This window comes from Triticum urartu, chromosome 6A (assembly GCF_056163025.1).
Source record: "Triticum urartu cultivar PI428250 chromosome 6A, HENAU_Tu73, whole genome shotgun sequence".
NCBI lineage: Eukaryota > Viridiplantae > Streptophyta > Magnoliopsida > Poales > Poaceae > Triticum > Triticum urartu.
The window spans coordinates 149055993-149079048 of NC_141878.1; the positions used below are offsets into that span (position 1 = coordinate 149055993).

General features: G+C 45.3%; 3 protein-coding genes across 4 annotated transcripts; 1 reads left to right on the forward strand and 2 right to left on the reverse strand.

Annotated features, from left to right (window-relative positions):
- Window positions 1-262: 262 nt before the first annotated feature.
- Window positions 263-5286, forward strand: LOC125530376 (Leucine-rich repeat protein kinase family protein). The gene is made up of 11 exons (XM_048694782.2): window positions 263-501; window positions 623-755; window positions 882-953; window positions 1775-1918; window positions 2607-2678; window positions 2774-2833; window positions 3032-3105; window positions 3218-3367; window positions 3442-3777; window positions 4016-4407; window positions 4766-5286. The coding sequence occupies exons 1-11, from the start codon at window positions 375-377 to the stop codon at window positions 5084-5086; spliced, it is 1881 nt and encodes a 626-aa protein (XP_048550739.2). The 5' UTR covers window positions 263-374; the 3' UTR covers window positions 5087-5286.
- Window positions 5287-7358: 2072 nt separating this feature from the next.
- LOC125517303 (uncharacterized) lies at window positions 7359-8663 on the reverse strand. The gene has a single exon (XM_048682496.2). The coding sequence runs from the start codon at window positions 8610-8612 to the stop codon at window positions 7947-7949; it is 666 nt and encodes a 221-aa protein (XP_048538453.1). The 5' UTR covers window positions 8613-8663; the 3' UTR covers window positions 7359-7946.
- A 5189-nt stretch (window positions 8664-13852) lies between these two features.
- CYP97B3 (cytochrome P450, family 97, subfamily B, polypeptide 3) lies at window positions 13853-19552 on the reverse strand. Of its 2 annotated transcripts, none has more exons than XM_048682498.2 (14): window positions 19236-19552; window positions 18661-18844; window positions 17828-17935; window positions 17489-17573; window positions 16622-16857; window positions 16252-16425; window positions 16125-16172; window positions 15955-16014; window positions 15690-15776; window positions 15524-15612; window positions 15208-15299; window positions 15020-15081; window positions 14720-14869; window positions 13853-14626 (listed from the first exon to the last, which is right to left on the reverse strand). In XM_048682498.2, exons 1-14 carry the CDS (start codon window positions 19358-19360, stop codon window positions 14411-14413), a joined length of 1716 nt encoding a protein of 571 aa, XP_048538455.1. In that variant the 5' UTR covers window positions 19361-19552; the 3' UTR covers window positions 13853-14410. The 2 variants fall into 2 exon arrangements, with proteins under 2 accessions (XP_048538455.1, XP_087383270.1); XM_087527144.1 differs by lacking the exon at window positions 19236-19552 and adding an exon at window positions 18469-18614 and having other exon boundaries at window positions 18723-18844.
- Between the last annotated feature and the right edge of the window lie 3504 nt (window positions 19553-23056).

The following is a 23056-nucleotide window of genomic DNA, read 5'->3' on the forward strand; positions in this document are numbered from 1 at the left end:
TTTCATAATATAAAAGCGTTTTTTTACACTAGTAGAGTATATACAAACCGGGACTTTCAAATTTCAATCTCGTTTTACTCTAAAAAAACCAATCAAACAGAACTGAAAGTCTGAAACCAAACACTGGCACAAATTCCGGAGCCTCGAGAGCCACCCGTCTCTCCACTCCATTCTACGGGCTCAGCAATTAAGGCCCAGTTAGCCTCTCCCTTTCTTAATTAATTAAGATTCCCAATTTTTCAGACCAACTCGCATTAATTAAGATTTATGTCGACCCTAATCTAGTCCCCGGCGCACGCACTGCGCTCGATAACAGCAGCACCCATGGCCACGGAGCCCGTGCAGAGACGCTCTCAGTCACGCCCCCACTTGCCATGGCGAGACTAACCTTCGCCGCCGGCGCTGGCGCCGTGGTGGTGGTGGCCACCGCGTGGCTCCTCGCCGCTGCTGGTGTAGCGGCCGGGGACCCGCCGCTCTCACCCAAAGGTCTCAACTATGAAGGTGGGTGCCCGCTTGCGGCTGGCGTTGGCTGGGGCGGCTGGGTTAGGGTTTGGGGATTTGGTACTACGTGGAGGATGTTCTCGTGTTAACTGTGCTCGGTGCGCTTTGTGCGGCGTTTCAGTGGCGGCGCTGATGGCGGTGAAGAGCCGGATGCGGGACGAGAAGGGGGTGATGGCCGGGTGGGACATCAACTCCGTCGACCCCTGCACCTGGTCAATGGTCGCCTGCTCCCCCGACGGATTCGTCGTCTCGCTGTGAGATCTCGCTCCCTGATTTGTTGTCTTGTTGTCGGACTGCGCCTGCGCGGATGCTCCTTCTGTCGTCGTTGCTTTGCTGTTGTTGGTGATGCCGTGCTGTTTTGTTTGGATGCTGGAGCGCAGGCAGATGGCTAACAACGGATTGTCGGGGGCTCTGTCGCCGAGCATCGGGAACCTCAGTTACCTGCAGACAATGTAAGGCCTTGGAAACGAACTCACCTACCCGATCACAGTTCCTGTTTCCTTTGTTCATTTGACACGGTGTGTCTTGCAACACCGTTTCAAGTTTGTAGCTGTCGAGCCGAATTGCTTCAAGATGAGGAGGTTCGTGCTTGTGTGTCTAGCCGTTGGAAAATTTGAAGCACAACTGCTGTTTAGGTTGCAGAGGCCAGGGAGTAATAAAGCTCTTTCTCCCCACCCAGCAAACAAAATTACTGTTTAGGCGATTCCGTCAGTGCCTGATCAGTATCGGGATAGTTAGGGAGCTGAAGGTGGGAACTATACAATGCAAGTCTTGCCTTTAGTTGAATTTATGATGCGTGCAAACTCTCAAGGCCAGGACAAGAACTGGTGAATAGAATAATGCTGAGAGATCACAGGCGGTACAACCCCTCCTGAACAAAATTTCTTTTCTTTATTTGACAAGAATGGGTGTTATTGGGCGTGCCATATTCTTTCAGAACTCAACACAGCTAAATCAAGCTTACTTTCTATTCGCAAAAAAATTAAAAAAATCAAGCTTACTTTGTACGATTGACGGCAAACGTCCAGCAATACTTTCTATTCCTTATTGTACCCATCATACTGTGTTCACCCTACTTATATGAACATGACCTTATGCGCATTGTATGCATCATATTTATTATACTTGTGCTCTCTCAGTCATGAGATTGTATTCTTTCTACTGTACTGTTTGTAGATCTTGTTTCCCTGACTTCCATCTGTCGCACTGAAAACGAAATTTACTACCAATGCTTTGTTGCTCAACCTTTTTTTCTTCTCTTGCCCCACTTCAGGTTACTACAGAATAACAGAATATCTGGTGAAATTCCTCCAGAGATAGGGAAGCTGGCCAATCTGAAAGCTCTTGATCTTTCAGGTAACCAGTTTATTGGTGAAATCCCGAATTCACTGGGGCAGCTGACTCAACTAAATTATTTGTAAGTATATGCTAATCTATTACCTCAAATTGACAATCTATCTATTTGGATTATTTATGTCTTGCTCTCTAAAGCATCACTGTGTCTGTTAGATTTACATGCATATGTTACAGGTGAATTCTGATTAAGTTTGTTGTGTATTCCTGCCCAAGAAACGAAAACTCCTCTATTGTGAATACAACACATATGATGAATTCTAATTAAGTCTGGTCATACAATATCAGATAGACCATGTAGAATTAAGCAATAACCACTACACCTGCGATACTAATCTATTGAACTAATTCCGAGTATAAAGCTAGCAAAGTCGTACAAGCTTGATGACACAATGTGTACAAATATTTTTTTTGGAGCTATGTCACTGTTTGGAAAAAGCATGCATACAATTGTAACACAACATTCATACATGCACATGAACCATATTTGGAATTATGTCTAGAACTCTAGATATATTGTTCCTCTTTTGCCCGTGGGCCACGGCAACTAAGTGAAATTGTTGTATGTTTGTACTAGCAATATTTGCAGTTACCTATTTGTATGGTTTTCTTATATTTCTAAGTAATTCACATTTTCGTATGCAATACATGTTACAAAAATGTTTGCTATCTTTTCTTAAAATTACTAGCCTGAGCAGACACACAGTTTGACAACTAATTTCTTGATGACTGTTGCTTTGCAAATCTTTCAGGCGCCTTGATAAGAATAACTTGTCTGGACAGATCCCTATAGATGTTGCGAAGCTTCCAGGTCTCACATTCCTGTATGTCTCCAGTTACATGTGTATTCCTTTTCTGATAAATGGTGTGGCTAAATGTGATTCTTGATGTTCAAACTGACGTGGGAAATATGTTTCAGTGACATATCATTCAACAATTTAAGTGGTACAGTTCCAAAAATCTATGCACATGACTACAGGTAAGTGGGTACGAGAGTATGTATAATATGCTCCATTTTTTTATTTAGCTCCATTTGCTCATCCAAGTTCTTTGCATAACTGTGAAGTAGTGCTTGTGTCATCCTTCATATGCTAAAACTCGTCGTAGTCATACGCACATCATCCTTTCCTTTCTATTTCAATACTTCACTGAATATTACTGTACCTATGCTTTCCAGTCTCGTGGGAAACAAGTTCATTTGCAATTCCTCAATTCTACATGGCTGCACACATCTTAATGGAGGAACTAACGGTAATGTTTTTACCTATCATCTGTTTTTTAATCTTTACTACAACTCTACAAGTGCACCCTTTTGAACTAACTTACCTTTTTGGGCGTGCAACTAACTTACCTTTGACTACAGATACAGTGTCTAGACCATCGAATAAAACGAAGAACCATCATCAATTAGCATTGGCGATTTCCTTAAGTGTCACATGTGCCACAGTCTTTGTTCTGTTCTTTGTATGCTGGCTAAACTACTGCAGATGGCGTTTGCCTTTTGCTTCTTCTGGTAATTAGCTAATCATCTATAACCTTACTATCGGAAATACATGATTTGATGACCACTTATTTATTCAACTATAGATCAAGATCTTGAAATGGAACTGGGTCATCTGAAGCATTTTTCATTTCACGGCCTGCAAAGTGCAACAGACAATTTTAACTCAAAGAATATATTAGGCCAAGGCGGTTTTGGTGTTGTTTATAAAGGCTGTCTCAGAAATGGAACTTTAGTGGCAGTCAAGAGGTTAAAAGATCCTGATGTTACTGGTGAAGTCCAATTCCAGACAGAACTTGAGTTGATTGGCCTAGCTGTGCACAGGAACCTTTTGCGCTTGTATGGATTTTGCATGACCTCGAAAGAAAGGTTGCTCGTATATCCATATATGCCAAATGGCAGTGTTGCTGACCGCTTGAGAGGTAACCTTTCATACATCCACAAGATTTTATTTTTCTAATAGAAGTCTATGTTTTCCTTACTAAGAATTACTCCCTCCGTTTGGAAATAACTGATGTGGTTTTAGTTCAAATTTGAACTAAAACCACGTCAGTCATTTCCGAACGGAGGTAATACTTTTTTTGCCCTGTGTTTTGCTATTCTATTATTCCCTTGTTTTCTACCTCCTTCTCTTTCTAATGTAAAGCGAACTTTTTGCAGAGTATCATCATGGAAAACCTTGTCTTGATTGGAGTAAACGTATGCAGATTGCTATTGGGGCTGCCAGAGGACTACTATATCTTCATGAACAATGCAATCCTAAGATCATTCACAGGGATGTCAAAGCGGCAAACATATTGCTTGATGGAAGTTTTGAAGCAGTCGTTGGGGATTTTGGATTGGCAAAACTACTTGACCGACAAGATTCGCATGTTACTACTGCAGTTCGGGGAACTGTTGGTCATATTGCTCCAGAGTATCTCTCAACAGGGCAGTCTTCAGAAAAGACCGACGTTTATGGGTTTGGTATTCTGCTATTGGAACTGATCACTGGACCTAAAACCTTGAGCAACGGACATGGTCAGTCCCAGAAGGGGATGATTATAGATTGGGTAACTTCTTTTGCTCAATCTTTACGTACTATAATTGATGGCATAACCTGGAGTAATTTGACGACCATTTCCAACAAAGTTTAGCTAACATGAATAGGGAAGATCTAAAACAAAAAACTTCTTTTTCCTTTGTATCATCATAGATTCGTAGTTGGTGATGAAATAAGTTTATTGGCAAATCCTTAATACTACAATGCTTAGCAAAGGCCTAGTTGATTTCCTGGCATAAGCAGGCACATCGGATTTTTGTGGATAACACGTTCGTTTAGTATAATGCTAGGCAGCGCTCCTGCCATTTACATGGAATTCGTGGTATACTCTGTTTATCACCCGATGTCAAAATTTTAATCCTGTGCAGGTTAGAGAGCTCAATGAGGAAAAGAAACTGGATAAACTAGTGGACAGGGATCTCAAAGATTTGTTCGATGTAGCCGAGCTAGAGTGTGCAGTCGACGTGATTCTCCAGTGCACGCTGACCAACCCTATTCTGCGGCCCAAGATGTCAGAAGTTCTCCAGGCCCTTGAATCTAATGTGACGCTGGCGGAGAATGGTGTGGACTTGAATAGAGAAGCGCTGCTGCCTTATGGAGGCTCTTGCAGTTTCTCTGTGAGACATGGGGATCCTCACGACTCATCGTCCTTCATAATAGAGCCAATTGAGCTATCCGGTCCTAGATGATGGCAAGTGCTGGTTTCACGAGAGAAAACAGAGGAAAGCGATGATAGTTGTACAAAACATGTATAGACTGGATGTAGTCCAACTTGGGAGGAGCTTCCTCAGGTTGCGTCTCACAAACCATTTTCGGCTAGAAACTAGGAAGATCATATGTTTCCACTGCAAATCTGTATGCCACCACAAACTGCAACCAGTATGGTCTTTACGGATAGAGGTAATTACCATAAAACCGTCATATTTAGGGCTAGGGTAACCGATTGGTACTACATTTGGAGCAAATCACACCGCAACACCATTTTTTAGGCACGTGTGTAACAAATCGAGCTTATGAGAGAATCAGTGTGATTTGTTACATGCAAGTCTAAAACTGGTGGTGTAATGTGATTGTTTCTAAATATGGCACCAATCGGTTACCTTAGCACCAAATGTGCTGGTTTTATGCAACTTCGTCTCCTGAAGACTATTACCTCTACCTAAGTTGTTGTGACCCCTGAGTGGAAGGGGTGATGTAGTGCAAAACACGGTAACTTTTGGGACTTGTAACGGCACATGGCAAAAAGTCTTCTTTCAAAGAAGGGAAAAATCTGGAATTTTTAGCCGAATTTTAAAATGAAAAAACAAATTTAACTTCCAATACATAAAGTTGTGTAAGCATATGTACTCCAGAAAAACCAACGTCAGTTCATCACTCAAGTTGTACTTATTACTCCCTCCGTTCCAAATTACTCGTCGTGGTTTTAGTTCAAATTTGAACTAAAACCACGACGAGTAATTTAGAATGTAGGGAGTACTTATTTTCTTCGTCCAAAATTACTTATCGAGGGAATGAATGTATCTAGATGTATTTTAATTTTAAATACATTTATTTTTATTCATTTCTTTGACAAGTATTTTTGAATAAAGGGGTATTATTTTTTAAAAAAACTCAAGCACGCACCGCTGTACAGATGGCAGGGCACATGCATATGTATCTCCCTGTCAATGTAACACGGGCAGGCCACACCATGCCAGGTTGCTAGCAAGCGCTGGCTGAGACACAAAACATTTGGGCATGTCGCCGCATATATACTCACGCTCTCCTTGTCGGGAGGGCAGCTGCTTAATCCAAAACTAAGACAAATACAACTAGAAGGAGCTGCAAACCAACTTGTTGTTGAATGATTAGAAAGGCAGTGATATATTCAGCTCATCAGGGTTAAAATCTTAAATTTCACGTTCAATATGTATACATTTATATGAGCATTTACGTCTAAATTGTATTAAGAAAAATTACTAGGAAAGTATTGTTGGAATTTTGCTAGTAGGTCTTTGGTCCAAAGCCCAACTAAAATTCTGAAATTCTCTTGACCCATTCATACACACATGTGAGTGCAGTGAGTGAGACTAAAGTTTAGTCCCACCTTGAAAGTTGAGAGAGTTGCACCTTTTTATAAGGTGAGTTCTTCTACCACTTGTATGAGCATGAGAAGAGGAGACCTACACGCGCGCTCCTCCTCCTCGCTCGCCTTGCCAGACGTCTACCCTAGCCGCCGCCGCTTCGTATGGTTTCTCATCACCGTTTCAGATCATTGCGCCGTCAAGCAAGTCTTCTCCATCCCGTCAATCTGTTCATCTACTATGCTAGTTCACATGATTAATTTAATATTTGCTATTGCTGTCATGATTTATCTTATGTTCATTCGGATTAAATCTCGTAGTAATTTACTCATATTTTCAACAAGTATCAAGTATATAGAAGCAAACGTGTTCCGTGGCTTCCGCAACACGTCACATTCCAGCCCTCCACCCTCGGCAAGCAAAAGCCCGGGTGGCTGGATACGACGTTCATTATCTGCTCCAAAAAATTTAATAAGTAGATAACGATACCACACATGCATTTACCGATCCACCCCTCTACGCGTGAAAGCTTGACCACACTGAAAGACTTGCGTGTGCAAGGAGGCAAAACATTAAGCATGGTTAGTTTAGCTGATTAACTAAGCTAACTCGAGTTGGGTTGGACTTTTCCCAGTCTCGGTTTAGACGACAGTTGTGACTTTGACCTGCCGTACGTCAGCGGGTCGTCATGGCACATGTGTCGATCGAGCTCCTCGTGGGCCCCACATATCTACATTCTATACACGCCTCAACGGCTGAGATCGATAGCCCGTAGGTCAGTCATCAGATTTTTTTTCCCGAATTTATTTTTTGAGGTTTTTTTTTTTCCAGAATGCAGTCATCAGTTAATTAATCACGGTAAGGAACACGGTACATGTGCACTCGAACATGTTAGTCAGAGAACAAATTAAGGAGCTGATACCTTATCTTTTAAAAGATGAACAAATTACAGGCGGCGGGCGTGGCTAAAGAAAGAGACACATTTATTTGAGAAAACAACATGTGATCAATTAGGAGCGGCGACTTGACCAGTGGTAGTAGTACTATAGTACAGTAGATGCATGCATGGTGGTGGTTGCAGTCCCCAACTTTGCTTCCGAGACAAGCTAAGGCGAGGCGTCCAATCTCGAAGGAGGAGGAGAAGATTCCTCGCTATCAACTCGTTGCCGCTGCACTACACTACGCACCGAAAGCTAAAACTATTTACATGCCTTCCGTTTCACATGCACCTAATCAACTGTAGCTGAACCTGTAAAGTGGTGTGGCGTGGCTACTATTACAACTACTAATTACTGTCTTAATCAGCTGGCCTTTGCTTCATCGCACGCCCTCTCTACGGCAAGGCCAGCAAAAATTAACCTTTGGAACAGCAACAACGTCGTCGTCTTCGCAGAGCGGAGAAAGCAAAGCTTGCTGTTCTCGCTGGCTCTCTGATTAAGTGTACCTTGATTGATCAACGGGGTATAGGGGTGGAGTGGTGAGGGGATCATCCGAAGTTGTAGCCATTGGGGGTGTTAGTGGAGGCCGGCCGGGGCAGCATCTGCGCCGCCTGTATGCTCTGCAGCAGCAGTCTGTCCTCCGCCGACGACTCGAACCCGTGCAGGAACGACATGTCCGCGCCGCCGCCGCCGTAGTCGGCGTACTGTTGCTGCTGCTGCGGCCGGAACAGCTGGCTCTGCTGATGCTGCTGCTGCTGCAGGGATGACGTGGCGGCGGACGGGCGGTGGTGGCCGAGGTGGTCGAACGACATCACGGCCGAGCTCGGCGACGGGCGCACCGGCATGCCGCCGCCGAGGCCGTAGTCGCCACCGCCCGCGCCGAAGCTGATCACGGGCCCGCCGCCCGCGCCGGCCGGGCCGTAGGGGCCGGAGGGGATGCCGGTGAACTGCTGCACCATGGCGCGGAAGTTGGTGGTGTCGGTGTTGAGCAGCGTGACGGGCGCCCGCCGCGAGGCGCGGGACCTCCGCCGCGCCGGCTTGCCGACGCGGCCCCCCTCGACCCCGGGCGCCGACCTCGTGGGGCTCCCGCCGCCCGAGCCCCCCGACGTCGGGCTCGACACCGTCACCACGCTGCCCTCCGCCGCCGCGGCCCCATTGCCGCCGACGCCGTAGATGCCCGCCCAGTGGCCCATGTTCGCGCCGGTGTCGCCCATGGCACGCAGTAGCACTGACCGCAGTAGGAAGGGGGAGTAGAGTTCTCGAGCCGGACGGGGAAGGCGGCTACTTATAGGAGACCCGCGACGAGTCAAAGGGGGTGCTCGGGGAGACAGCCCACCGTTGGATGGAGAGGACGGGTGATCGGACGGTCAGGGTGGGTGTGGGGTCGCCTTCTGGAACGTGGCTGACCCGCGCGGTTTCCGCGAAGCGTCGCGCCCGAGGTGGCGGCCCACTGGCGAACGGGTCGTTGGCGCGGGGCCCGCCCGCCCGCACCAGCGAGCCCCCGGCGATGGCGCCGTTAACTCGAGGCAGCTGAGCCGATTCCTACCTCCCCTCCTCTCTCTCTCTCTCTAAAAGGAAAAAAAAGGATGTTTGAATCGGGTCGCCTGCGCCGGCTTGCGTTACGGAGTGGCGTCGCTGTTGGTGGCGCGCCGGTGGCCTGCCACGGTCGGGCTCGCCGCGGGCGCGAGCAAGCTAGGGTTCCACGACCGCCGATCAGCCGGTGCACTGCAAACACGCGCGGCGCCGCCGTGTGTAGTGCACGTCCACTTGGGCCGAGCGTGCCGAATCGAGCATGCGCGTGGACGATCTCTGTCTCTTGTGAACGAGATCCGCGGGACGCAAAGATTTAGCCGGCAAACAGTGGTCGCTTTTCACGCTCCGTCGATGGGATGTCCGCGCTTTACACAACATGCGTTCTTTTCATCTTTTTTTACGTGTGTGAACCGGCCTGGCCGGGGTGCGAAGGAAGAAGAGACGAGGGAATATCGTGGCACGCAGGCAAAGCGAGGACGGTCGACCGGTGCAGCTAGCCGCGAAGCTTCGACCAACTAAAGGCCAAAGCCGACGGACGGCGACGTGCATGGCGGGACGTGCGCTGAAGCTGAGGCTAGCTAGCACCACTGTGGGTGTGTGTGTGCGCGCGCGCGCTGTGGCGTTCATCGGCACGCACGTGCACCTTTGATCGGATCCCACTTGGACGACAAGGAATGTGCATGTCCACACTACACGGGCGGCCGGTGGATCGCGGGGAGGGAATGCTATGTCTTTTACTCCGCCCCGCTGGTTCAATAGAACACTCATAATTTTATTTTATTTTCATTATTTTCGCGTTTCAGGGGACTTTCCGGGAACAAAAACTCCATCTCCATAACAATGCTCGGGTAACTTAGGGGGAACAGGCTAAAACCATAGGCCAAGGGCATGAACTCTACCCACTGACTATTACTAAACGGGGAAACAAGCAAACAAATGCACCTTCAACTCACCAAGCACATTGTGACACACCAATAAATGACAACAAAATAGTCCCCACACGCGTCGTGGCATCCTCACACCCTCCATTAAATGAGCCAGATCCGGCGTGGCCATCCCAAGGAGGGGGTGAAGACCTCAACAGGCTTCCGAGGAAGCACATACTACCTCCGTCCGGAATTATAGGTCCAGCTGGCCAATGTTGGTTGTACGGGATTAAAAGGCCGGCTTGCATTATTAGCGCTGCTGGTTCGCGAGACGATTGGCCAAGGCGCTGCATGCAGGAAGGGGATTAAAAGTACTGTGCTGCATGCAGACTATTCATTGGGTGCATGCATGTAGAGGAGACTCCCGATTATACCTGGCCATACCTCGAGCCGGGCCTAGCCAAGCCCGATGCAAAAAACCCAGGCCCGAGCCCGGCCCGGCTCGACCGTCGGGCCTGTTTTTTGAGCCCGAGCCCGGCCCAAACATGTAAAAGCCCGTCGGGCTTCGAGCCGGCCCGGCCCGGCCTTCAGAAAAACACAAAAACGATGGGTCTGGGCCCGACCCGGCCCGGCCTTCGGGCTCAAAATCTAGGCCCGATCCCGGCTCGAGAGTGGCGTCGGGCCGGGCCGGGTCGGGCTTTTTCGGGTCGGGCCGTTCGGGCCGGGCTGCCCATGGCCAGAACTACTCCCGATGCAGCTTTTTGTGAGAAGATCGAAGGATCGGGCAAGTGCCTTGGTCCACCTGCGGTGGCTCTCCGGTCTTGTAATCCCGGACGGAGGTACTAAGACACAATGACCATGCATCTATCATCCTCACACGCGCATTTGTCTTGTTAGTTTGAGAAAAGAATGTGGCAAAAGACATCACAAGATTAGAAGTAAATGGTAAAATATGACAAGAACTTTTAAATGTGGTACCCGTTGGCATAAGCCGTGGCTTGATGAGTTGACTGTGAAAGATGCAATTTACTCAAAGAAAAGACTTATGCAAAAAAAAAATGAGAGTTAAGAGTGCACATTTAACCGAACTTGTGTGAGCATATGACCCTTGCTAGGTAAGCCAATTTTAAAACGTCTTGAACTTCTAAACTTGTATCGACGTGACTATATAAGCTCCAATTGATTCATTTTTTCTCATGTAAGTCAATTTTGCCACTCGTTGGATGGGCACCCATTCTTTTCCCTAAAGACCCTCCTTTTCTACTTCCTCTTCCAGTAGCTTGCCTCCATGCCTCTTCTTCGGCTCCGAGGTCTCGCCTTGCTACCACTCGATGCACTGCCCCTACCCCCGACGAGGTCCGCATAATCCGAGCGGGGATAAACAACTAAAAGCCCTCCTCCTCCACACGCAACGGTCAAGCCCCCGCCCCATGCCGTCTCCATTTACGACTCATTCCCTGCCTAGCCTCGAAGTTCCGCCTTGCCTCCCTTCCTTCTGCCTGAAAATCGACTTAAACACCAAATGTTTTTTTTATGGTGACCTGCACCAATTCAAGTTTGCGACGCCTTACAAATAGCAAACGTGAGCTTGTATACGACGCCAAACATGAGTTTGCGGACAGAGCCCAAACTCCCAACATGTTTGTGTAAAAGACAACAGTGCATAGAAGTCTGCTTGGTTGCCCTGGCCGGTCAACAAGGTTTGGTGCGGCCAAAAACGACAGGCTTTTGGCATCTTTACGAGTAGTATTTTTATTTTTGATCGCCTGAGTTTGCACGGCTCTGACTAGTTGAAGGTCAAAGGAAATTAGACCCTCTCTAGTGGTTGGTGGTTTCAGTTGGTTCAACGCGATCGTGACTGCCCAGCACATATGGGATGCATATACAAAAAAAGAAGTTAATTGGCAACGTGTATAAAACATCCTACTACCTGGCCACATGTACATGTTGTCATGTTTTTGGGTACAATCCTCTAATTAATTTAGTTAATACGTGTAGGCGTCGAGAGAGGGAGAGAAATAATCGAAGAATATGCAGGATGAAGCTCTGCATGCCCTGGCTCGGCTCGGCTCGGCTTAGGTGGCGGCTGGGCACATAAGCCGACGGACCGGCGACGTATACGTATGAGCTGACGTGATGGCACGAGTCAAGGAGTTGACTCGATAGTCTTTCCTCGCAATATTCTACTGCTAGCACAGAAGACGGGACTACTAGCGTTCTCAATCAACACTTTGATCACTGTTATTAAGTAACATTGTTTTAGTTTAAATTTAAACTAAAACAGCATCACTTATACCATTTCTAAAAGGAGCGAGTACATGGTTATGGCATTGGAGTTTGCAGTCTACCGGCTCTACTCCAGAATGAAATATACGACCACCACTGTTTCACTTCAAGCTTTATATTGGCCTAACAACAAAAGGAACAAGCTTTCTTTTTTAGGGTAGAACAAGCTTAATCTTCGTGACACAAGACCGACCCTTTTAATCCACATCATTCAAGCCCTCTTTTTCGTCTGTATGATTTGGATTTTGTGAGTATACATTCCAGTATGTATATCCCACTAGCACGAAAAAGCTGTAGTATGTCGAAGTCGAGTGAAGATCGCACCATCTCGCGCCCGCGTGTCCGGTTCCTCGGAGAAAACGACCCGTCGCATTGCCGTTTTACCACATGTGGGTTTAGGACAAACGCAAGAAAATCCAGAGGATGGCGAAAGGATAAGGGTTCGGTTAGGTTAGGATCTGGTGCGGGGCGGGCCCCTCGACCAGGAACCTGGCTGACCTTTCAACCCTTGATTGGCGGGGAGGAAGGAGGCAAGGAACCGGTCAGGATGGCTCACTGGCTAGCTAACTTAACTGCCCCCAACTTCTTCAGTCTCTGCGTACTCAGTGCAGTCTGCCGGAGTCTGAGGCTAGAGCATCCAAGCAAGTATAAGTAAAAGAGTAGAGTTGTTGCTTAGCGTACACGTTGAAAGGCTACGCGCCCTACGATCGGGCCCCGTTGAAAGTTCAAGTCGCACTTGTGCGGCCGCATGGATTTTCAACAATTCCATTCGTGCATGTGCGTATATATAATGTCGTGTGTTGATCCACAGGTCTAAGCCCGTCCCTGGACGTTTCTGAATGGGGTCCGTCCAAGGGTCCTCTTAACCAGGCAACCGGCAAAGGAGGAACATTTCCTTTTTGAATGTTTTGACGACTTGCTGGCCACGGTTGCCGCCCGGTAGAAACGTTTTACTATAAAAAGGCACCAGTGAAAGGTCGTGCTGTATCATTCTTCGAAACTGTGTTCTGCATGTTTGGATTCTTCGAAACTTTTGGCTCAAAATTCCACTAGGAAAAAAAAGGATGTACGAAATTCCGAATGAACAACGTGTCTTCAGTAAAAAGAAAAGAAACATATAGTCTTTCTCAAGTACGATACCGCATAACTTTTGCATACATAGTCAAACTGTCAAAGGGGCAAACTTTGCTTAATTACTAGAGTAGAATTTGAGTTCCATAGACTTAGGGTGCAAGCATACCATGATGTGCGAGTAACACGGTAGACAGACGTCACGCTGAGGTTGAGAACCCACTTGACTTATGTTTTACAGAAATCAAGTTCACAGAACCCAAACCAATCCTCAAACTGAAATCTGCAACACCTGGAAATCGCAGACTGAAGAAGATAATGTTTCTTACATCTGCTTCTGAATCTTTACCATCTTTGCTGTTGCTACATTCATCACGAAATATAATTCCATACATATAAAAAGACGCGACCTTGATGTTTTTTCACAGGCCTAGAGTAATCGTATCAAGTCGACTGGAGGTGATTCAAGAAAAGAAGCAAGAGCAGAGGTAGATTAGGCTTTCGTTGTCTGAGAAGATCTGTTTACCATGTATACAGCTCGCGAGACAGCGAATTCGCTGACCGCGCAAGGTCGCTGAAACGTGCTGTCTTGGCTCCAACTAATGCAACATCAACAGCAAAAATTCTAACTAAAAAAACCCAGCAAAATTTCAGCCTGACCACAGAGGTTTTTCACCATCACAAGAACCACACACATATATGGAATATCGTATATATAATAATGATAACAAAATGTGGAATAGTACAAAACATCAAGGCATCAACGGATGAAAAAAAGTAGGAGTAGCTTACTTGCCCCAATCGCTATCGGCGGCGATTTATTTTGAATTTAATTCTGTGGGCTTCTTGTTTCCTGCACAGCATGCATCCCACCGCCACACGGCACAACAGCGATGACTGAAACCTACCTCTGCTTCCATGCCAACAGGTATCCAATCGCACGTCGCCACGGCACAGATCAGGTGATCTGGGTTCACAAGAAACCGGACACCTGGGTGAGGCATCTCCATCACAATAATCTGGTCAATTTGGCATGGAGTGTACTACTGTAATTCTGTTTGGATGCATGCATGCACGCAGCACCCAGCATTTGCTGCCATATGTTTCAGATGATGGTTGTGCACAGAATTGATGCCCCTAAAGCTCCCAAGAGATATAACCATGTACATGAACCTGCTTTACCCAGCTAAAGCATGCAGACGACGCAAGAAGTCAACAATAAGCAAAGCTTTTTGGTGCAAAGTTATGCCCGCTGATCAAGTCCTTTTCCTCAGCCTGCACCACAACCCGTTCTTTGTGTGAATTGTCGCGCCCGTCACCATCTCTACTTCATTGGGCGAGCCTCGCAGCTCCACGTCAAACTTTTGCAATAGCAGGGCCAAGGCCACTGTTGACTCCAGGAGCGCAAATTGGTCTCCCACGCATTTGCGTGGTCCTCCGCCGAAGGGGAGGAAAGCAAAGTCTGCTATAATCTGGCAAATGAAGTTTGATGAGGTCTTAGTTTCTTCAAGAAAGAAAGAGGTCTATCAGTAGGATAGAATGACGAGACCACTGTTCAGGCATACCTCGTTGGGATACATCGCGCCAGGACTCCGGTCAGGATCAAACCCAGCCCACCCTTCTATGTTCTCATCCTTCTTTGGAACTGTAAACCTCTCGGGTTCAAACTCATTTGGCCTATCCCAAAAGTATGGGGACCTATGGAGATTGTATATCTGCAGTGCCAGCATTTTCACATAAGACAAACTTCTCAAGGAGAACAGAATAAAGTTTGGAGTCGATCATGAAGGTAACTTATATTGGTACCAAAACTATGAATATCTGAAAGAAAGAACCAGCTTAAATTTGCCAATTCCCCATCTTACCGAAAGAAATATATCGGTTCCTGCTGGTATTTCGTATCCCTCTTTCGCTCCGTTGTACCCACCTATGAATTTGTGTGAATTAATTTTAATAACACAAGTCAGGTATCACATCGCATGCCCTTTGATATCTGGCACATGTTTTTCTGATTGTTGGGAGAAAGCTGTGTGTGTTAAAGAGAAGATGGAACCTGGCAATTTATCAGGTCGGAGAGAGCGCCTGATTAACAATGGTGGTTGAGGATACAAGCGAAGAGCTTCAACAATGATTAATCTTATGTACCTAGAGCACATCATGAATGCAGTATGTGAAATTTAGAAACATTTATGGAGCATTAATACAGTAAAACTCTTACTAACACATGGTAAGAAAACGCTAGTGATTTTGCAAGCATATAATATGCAAACTATATGATGATTTTTTTTAAATTGACACCTGAAAAAAATAGTGAATAGAAGAATCAAACATAGTTCAATTTACAAGAAATGGTAACATAAGTAACATACTCCAATTTCTTGAGCTTTTCCGCAGTGATTACCCCATCGATCAGTACAGAATCAATCTCTGCCTGGGCTTTTCTCATCTTCGTGGGATTCTGTATCAACATACAGTATATTGTATGATTTCACAATTTAATGTTAGTTATTTGTTCATGTCGGTTAAAATGTGTACCTGGGCCAGTAGAAAAATAGACCATGTCAGAACAGCCGCAGTTGTTTCATGTCCGGCGATAAGCATTGTCATAAGATCATCCCGAAGCTATCACAAACCAAGAAATTTGTCAATTTATTTGCCTGATTCAAGTAGAAATACAAAGTAAAACTTCGAAGGGTATTACAACATTGGAAACTCCCTGTGCTGGAAGAAATAAATGGTGCAATGAACAAGTTATAGATGTTCCATTCATACCAAATTAAACATTACATGGGCGATTTACCTGGCGGTCGTCAACATCAGCTCCCCGCATGTCAACAAGGAACCTCAGTAAGCTGGCATCCTACAAATATAATGGCAACATTACGAACTGCCAAACTACCATAGTTATTTTATAAAGCAACCTGATAAGACCAGCATGACCCAACAAAATCAGGGGTAATAGGAACCAACCTTCAATGATGAGTAGTCTCTCTGCTGGAGTTTTTCCACATCAGCTTCCTATAAAAAGCAATGTTGAATTTAGTACAAGTTCCAGAAAAAGGCACCATGCATGACTAAATTTTTTGTTGGCACGAACCTGTCTTGTTTCTTTTGCATTTTTAATAAGATCATCAAGGCAATCATTGATAACCTTGAGGTCACTGCGGAACTTCCGCTGTCTTGGCACTATCCATTGAGTTAAAGGAAGATTCCAGTAAGGGATGTAAAAGGTGGATCGATGCTCAGCTTCAAAAAGAGTACCATATACTGCCTGCACAATAGACATAGAAACCCCCCAAAGAAGGGCCGACAAAATAAGCAGAAGAGCATTAGTCATGTCTATTCATCCTAAACATGCAAGATGAGTACTCTTCTGTACTTTAACTCAATTTTGAAAACCAGAACAGATGCACTTCTCATGAACAAATTATCATCAGATAGTATAACTACGTAGATATTACACCAACCTTGATTACAGGAGATTCCTTATTAACAGAGTCAAAATCAAAATTGAACACTCCCAAGCCAATTATGTCGAGAGCCAAATTGGAGAATTCCTCTTCAAGGTTCACTATGGTAGATTTGTCACCATGGTCTCCCTTTTCAATAAGTGCTTCAAGTTTCAATATGGTTCTCTCTGAACATTTGGTAAATACTCTCACCATAGCTTCTATGAATAAGGCATGGAACCCAGGAGTTATAACTGCAGAACACACAGAATGGATAAGTTGCACCATTACAAAATGCAGTGGTTAAGCCACGGTCAAGCTTGTGCGGTCATCTGACCACACAAGATTTTGGCAGAACCCTTAGATTCTAGTAAAAAATATGCAAAAGCTAGTATAAAAGTTGCAAACACACATGTATCTGATATCACAAGTTTAAATTGACACCATATGCTTGTTTTCTTGGCACCGCCACTGACAAAATGTTTTGTGAATGCAAACACGAGGTAGGTTCACGTAGGCTCTGCAATAGTTTAATTATGTTGAAAAGTTGCGCCATAAGGTAATTCCCATTTATGATAATATTTCATAAACCATGCTAGTTGGCTCAAAGTCCAAAGAAGCGCTAGGAGCCTAGGACCAATTAGCAGGACTGGAGCTACTATCATAAAGCATACACAGGTAACCTCTATTTTTGAAAGATAAGTTAACCTTTGGTTGTTAGGTCGAAAAAAACATGAACAGGATAGTGGATTCATATCAATGGACAACAGTCAATCAGCTTCTATTGACTAGCAGGAACTTATACTGGTGTACAGAACATGAAGTATGAATGCACTCAAGGAAGCCTTAGAAGTGCATATATGATTCAAAATCCGACCTTCTAACCTTTTCTCCTTTGCTTCCAGGTATCAAGGTCAGCAGGTATAAGACCCTTCCCCATTATTGGTTCTAGAATTTCAGCGAGAACTCCCTGATTTCAAGTAGAAAAGTATGTAAGAAGTAAGCTACTAGATCAATCCAGCAGTTATTCCTTACATGTATTCTTTTTTTTCCAGGGATTTTCCTTACATGTATTTAATACTGTTATATGCACAGTTCAGTCACGGGAAAACAACATATGCTACAAATAAGTTGCCAACCATTATAGTCCGAGCTTATCTAGAGTTTCAGATGATCTGTGTACTCATTTACATATGTTCACACAGTATGTATTAGAAAGCATACCTTATCATAACAGAAAGCATTTTCTCGCAGGATGTATCTAGCAACAATTGGATCAGAGACGACAACAAATGATTTGGGTCCAAAAGCAAGTTTGTAGACAGAACCGTGCTGCAAGGATAACAGGATATGTTAGCATAGCATGAGTTTTCCTCATGGTTGCTTGATTATGAACCTAACAATAAGGTAGTTACAATCAAATGAAATTCTACCATATGACAGCAGCACAACTCGATCAAAAAGACCAGACATAAACTATTAGTATTCACTTTGTGATGCTCCTGCTACTACCGCTTTTCTTTTTATCTCGGCATGCAGCTCGTAAAGGCATAATTTTTCACTTTTATATGCAAGTGCAGTATTTCTGAATAGGGCTGTGAGAGGCCACATGTTATATGACTTGCATGGTGCATACAAATATGCCAAATCGAGAAGTTCATTTTAATGTTGATGAACACCCTCTTAAATGATGTTATGCGATTTTTTAAGCTGAAGGTGAGACGTCAACGAACAGAAGGTTTTCTGAGAGGGTATGATTAGCAATGTACACTGCATATAAGGAGACTTGATGAAAAAAATCAATGGCATGATTCAAATAAATATGGTTTGAACATGGAGTTAGAAAATGGTAATCAGATTATTACCATGCAGGTGGTCATCTGGTCAAGAGTACCAAATTTGTGGAATTATATCATGTAAGTATTCACTCAAATATCATGTACGCACGTCACGTGTATCTACTATTCGCTGAGCGCAGCTAATACATGCTTCCAGTAGGCAGAACAAAGAACTGCAATAAAAAGAGTAAACAACACGAGACAGAACGGGATAAGCACCTCGAGGAACCAATCATAGAGCGAATAGAAAAGGGGCCGGTCGAACAGGTCAGTGACAGCACCTTCGGCAACCGGCATATTCTTGAGGTTGCCGCCAGCGAGCAAATTGGTGAGAAGGTTGCTGGCGTTGTCGAACAAGTTCCTCTTAGGCTTAGTGGTTTTGTCAACTCCGGGCGACTGGCATCTGCATAAACACCAAAAATGAGGGCTAGGCACATATTATACTCTGCATAAACCAAACCTGGTAATTTGACAGGCGCCAGCACCACCACGTTTCGCATAAAGGAAACCACCAAGCATTATATCTTATCAATTAATGGGTCAAACCAACAGGATGCTGATAGACCAACAAGCATTATTAATTAATGTACTCTGTACTAAGTGAAGAAGGATAAATTCATCGTGGGCAGCTACAGAGTTAAATAGGCAAGTTATTTCAAACAAATTAGCTATAATGTGACGGGGCTTAGCAGGGCACACGGTGCAGGGGCAATCGATCGAACGCCTGGTGGGCAGGGCACACCGGCGACTAAGTGGAGAACTGTGGAGTGTGAGGCTGGGGATGGCTTCCGTACCTGACGGGAAGGAGGCGGCTCCTCCCGTGAGCTGCCGACGAGGAGGGGTAGGAGGAGGCGAGGCGGTGCGTGCCGGTGCTGGACCTCGGGAGGAGCGTGGCAGCGGTGGCCGCGCTCATGGCCATGGCGCTGGAGCGCGCACTCTCGCAGTGGGAGAAGGTTCCACGGGCGCTGGCGTCGTGGCGGAGTCAGACGATAGATAAGGTGCCTCGTCCGGTAGCGTGGCTAGACTAGTGTGTGCGCGCCATGTGAGATCGCCGTCCGCGCCGCTGGTTGGAGATCACGCGGCGTCCGTCGGATCGGAGGACGGTGGCGTGTGGTCGGTCGGTGTCAGGACCCAAGCCAAGAGCTTACTGATGAAGCGAGGCAACTCACAGGAAGTTCAAACGAACGACGGTCCAGATGAACACCAGAAGAGATCGACGGCTCAGATACCATCCTCGTCATCTCTGACTGTTACTGTTATTTTTGTCGACACCGTTAAGACTTGTAACAGTGGTTATCGCGCGTGGCTGTGAGCTGTCGTGTGGCTTAAAAGGCAAGCGAGGGGAGGAGAGGACCAAGAAGATTCTTAGCATATGCTGTAGTAGTTAGAACCCTAGCTAGTGTACCAAGTCGGCGGGGTCTCTGATCTCGCACCATTATCCTAAATTATACCTCTGAATTGCTACAGTTCCCTATGAAATCGTGATGATCGAGTTCCTCTAAGTATTTTGATCCTCACAAAGGTATCAGAGCGTCGGTTGTAATCCTCGGCGGCGACTCATCGGCGGCGAATCGGGCTGTGGAGAGCAGGAGGTTGGGTTCTCTCGTAAAATCCCTCCCGTCCCTCCCAGTTTGCGGCGGCGGTGGTGTCAGGTGGCGGCGACACGGCGGCGGTGAAGTTCGGGCGCAGATCTCCGAGTCCGATCCGGTTGCTGAGTGATCTTCTCTCGGTGGTGAAATTCCGGGATCTGACGGGATCCGTGCGTCAAGAGGAAGTTTCCGTGGAGCGAGTCTAGCGGAGCAGTCTTCAGTCGCAGATGGCAGACACAAGAGCCAAGGTGCAGATCACGGTAGATCGAGTGGAAAAAGAGGTGGCAGATTTGAGGGCCGAGGTAGAAGGCTTACAAGAGCTTAAACAAGAGGTGTCAAAACTCCGGTCGGAGATGGTCACTATGCCAAAAGTAGATGCCAAACTGTCTGAAATGAACGAAGGAATTCAACAAACATTGCAGTTGATTTTGCAGAAGATGAGCATATCAACACAGAAAACAGAGCCAGTTTCTTCAGGCCTGAAAGAAAAGGAAGATCAGACAACTGTCAATGGTCATATACCAGTTTCAATGCAGAGAGAAACAGATACTGTGATGAGAAATTTAGAGCAAGAGTTCAGAAGCCAAGAGCAAGTTCCAGTCACAAAATCAGCCGGGCAATCCACGGGTTTACCAGTGTCACAGTTAGTAACCGAAAGCACAAGAGTTAGTGCTGTGCCACAAAAAGAAATTCCAGTTATAGGGCAGTCCAGAAGTGCTCCTATAAGTGTCAGTGCAACTTTACAACCTCACACTCTGGGTTTTTCAGGAAACAGTGGGTATTTTGCTCCTGTGATTGCTCCTCTGTTCTCTCCACCTCACACCTACAACCCTATCACAGGCCAATACATCAATACATCCACAACAACTCAAGGGGCTCCTCCGGTATACCAGGCAGTGGGAAATCTCTATGATATGCAGAGAAATCAGTATTCCACTCAATTAGGAGGTCCATCATACTTTGCAGAAGCAGTTTTAAAAGGGCCAAGGTTGGAAATTCCCCTTTTTAATGGAGAAGATCCTATTGGATGGCTTATAGCCTGTGAGAAGTTCTTTGAGATGACTGGCACTCCATATGAGCAATGGGTGAATCTGGCTACTGGTCACTTACAAGGTAGAGCGTCTAATTGGCTGAAAAATATTTGTGTGCCATGGCAAATGGTGACTTGGCAACAGTTCTGTCAGATGATTGCTGACAGATTTTCAGAGGCAAGTGTTCATGAAGCAGTAGAATTACTGAAAAATATTCAGCAAACCAACACTGTCACTCAGTACATTGACAATTTTGAACAATGTGTGGCACTAGTCAAAAGAGATCATCCCTGTCTCCAAGAAAATTTTCTGTTGAGCTGTTTTATTGGAGGTTTAAGGAGTGACATAAAACATGAGGTCTGTGGACAAAAACCCACTGGGATTATAGAAGCTTATTGGTATGCGAAAGTATATGAAAAGGCTGCCGCTGCTAGGAAAGTTCAGGGTGTTTCCACTTACAAGACTAGGAATTATGCTCCTTCCTACAAAAATCAATCAACCCCATTACAAGTGCAAGTACCTTCTCCCGAAAAGCCTATTGTTCCTTTTCCAAAGGAGGCCAGATCTTGCTGGTACTGCAAGGAGCCATGGACAAGACAGCACAAGTGTAAAATAGGAAAAACACTACACATTCTGCAAGAACTGGATGAAGATGAGGACAGTGATAATACAGAAGAAGGGGTAAATGCAGATCAAACTTACCACACTACTCCTAATACTCCTGATAAGGAAAAAAGCAGCAATCCTGTAGAGAAAACAGCACAGGCCATGCATATTTCAGTGCATGCTGCAGAAGGCACCCCTGGACCAAACACATTCTCTTTGATTGTGAAAATTGCAGGGAAGAAAGCTATAGCTCTGTTTGACAGTGGATCTTCAGACACATTTATTAGCAAGGACTTTGTGGTAAAGAGTAATTGCTACCAACAACCAATTCAGCCAAGGAAAGTAACTGTGGCTGGTGGAGGAAAACTCATGTCACTGTCCAAAGTGCCAGCAAGGGATTTTAAACTCCAAGGACATACTTTCTGTAGCAGTTTTAAAGTCTTGGAGCTACAATCTTATGACATCATATTAGGAGCAGACTGGATTTACCAGTACAGCCCTATTTGTCTAGATTTAGTAGAAAGACTATTGGTGGTTACAAAACAAGGACAACCAGTGACCTTATATGACCATTCAATACCAGAAAAACACTGTGTATTATCAGCAGCTAGAATGGAAAAGTTACTACAGAAAGGTGTTATGGGATATATTCTGCAAATCAATGAAATACAAACTGAGAACAACAAAAATCCTGCACCTGCTCCAGTGGCACTGCAACCTCTACTGAAAACATATGCAGACATATTTGCAGAGTCCACTTCACTCCCTCCAAAAAGATCTTGTGATCACAAAATTATACTGCAAGACGGAGCAAAACCCCCCAACTTAAGGCCATATAGAGTTCCACACTATCAAAAAGCAGCTATGGAAGAAATCATAAAGCAGCTAATTAAAAAAGGAGAAATACAGGAAAGTTTCAGTCCTTTTTCATCTCCTGCAATTATGGTCAGGAAAAAAGATGGTGGCTGGAGGCTATGTGTGGACTATAGGGAATTAAATGCTCTCACTGTGAAAAACAAGTTTCCAATGCCCATTATTGAAGACCTACTAGATGAATTGCATGGGGCAAAAGTGTTCTCCAAATTAGACCTCAGGTCTGGATACCACCAAATCAGAATGGCAGTAGAAGATATTCCAAAAACTGCTTTCAGGACTCACATGGGTCATTATGAATATACTGTGGTACCTTTTGGACTGGCTTGCGGACCAGGCACTTTCCAAGGTCTCATGAACAATGTGTGTGAGGAAATAAACGAAACAGAAGGAGAAAAGTGCATCCTGGTTTTCTTTGATGACATGTTAGTTTTCAGCAAGTCCATGGAGAAACATTACAAGCACTTAGAGAGCACTTTCACTGTCTTAAGGAAACATGAGTTGTATGTGAAGCAA

Bases quoted from the DNA above. Each gene is read 5' to 3' on its own strand.
- LOC125530376 (XM_048694782.2), top strand. From the start codon at position 375: ATGGCGAGACTAACCTTCGCCGCCGGCGCTGGCGCCGTGGTGGTGGTG. The intron at 2,679-2,773 runs GTATGTCTCCAG...AATATGTTTCAG, and splicing joins CTTCCAGGTCTCACATTCCT to TGACATATCATTCAACAATT. The intron at 3,106-3,217 runs GTAATGTTTTTA...CTTTGACTACAG, and splicing joins TCTTAATGGAGGAACTAACG to ATACAGTGTCTAGACCATCG.
- LOC125517303 (XM_048682496.2), bottom strand. From the start codon at position 8,612: ATGGGCGACACCGGCGCGAACATGGGCCACTGGGCGGGCATCTACGGC.
- CYP97B3 (XM_048682498.2), bottom strand. From the start codon at position 19,360: ATGGCCATGAGCGCGGCCACCGCTGCCACGCTCCTCCCGAGGTCCAGC. The intron at 18,845-19,235 runs GTACGGAAGCCA...GTGTTTATGCAG, and splicing joins AGCCGCCTCCTTCCCGTCAG to ATGCCAGTCGCCCGGAGTTG. The intron at 17,936-18,660 runs GTGCTTATCCCG...TTATCCTTGCAG, and splicing joins TCTATGATTGGTTCCTCGAG to CACGGTTCTGTCTACAAACT.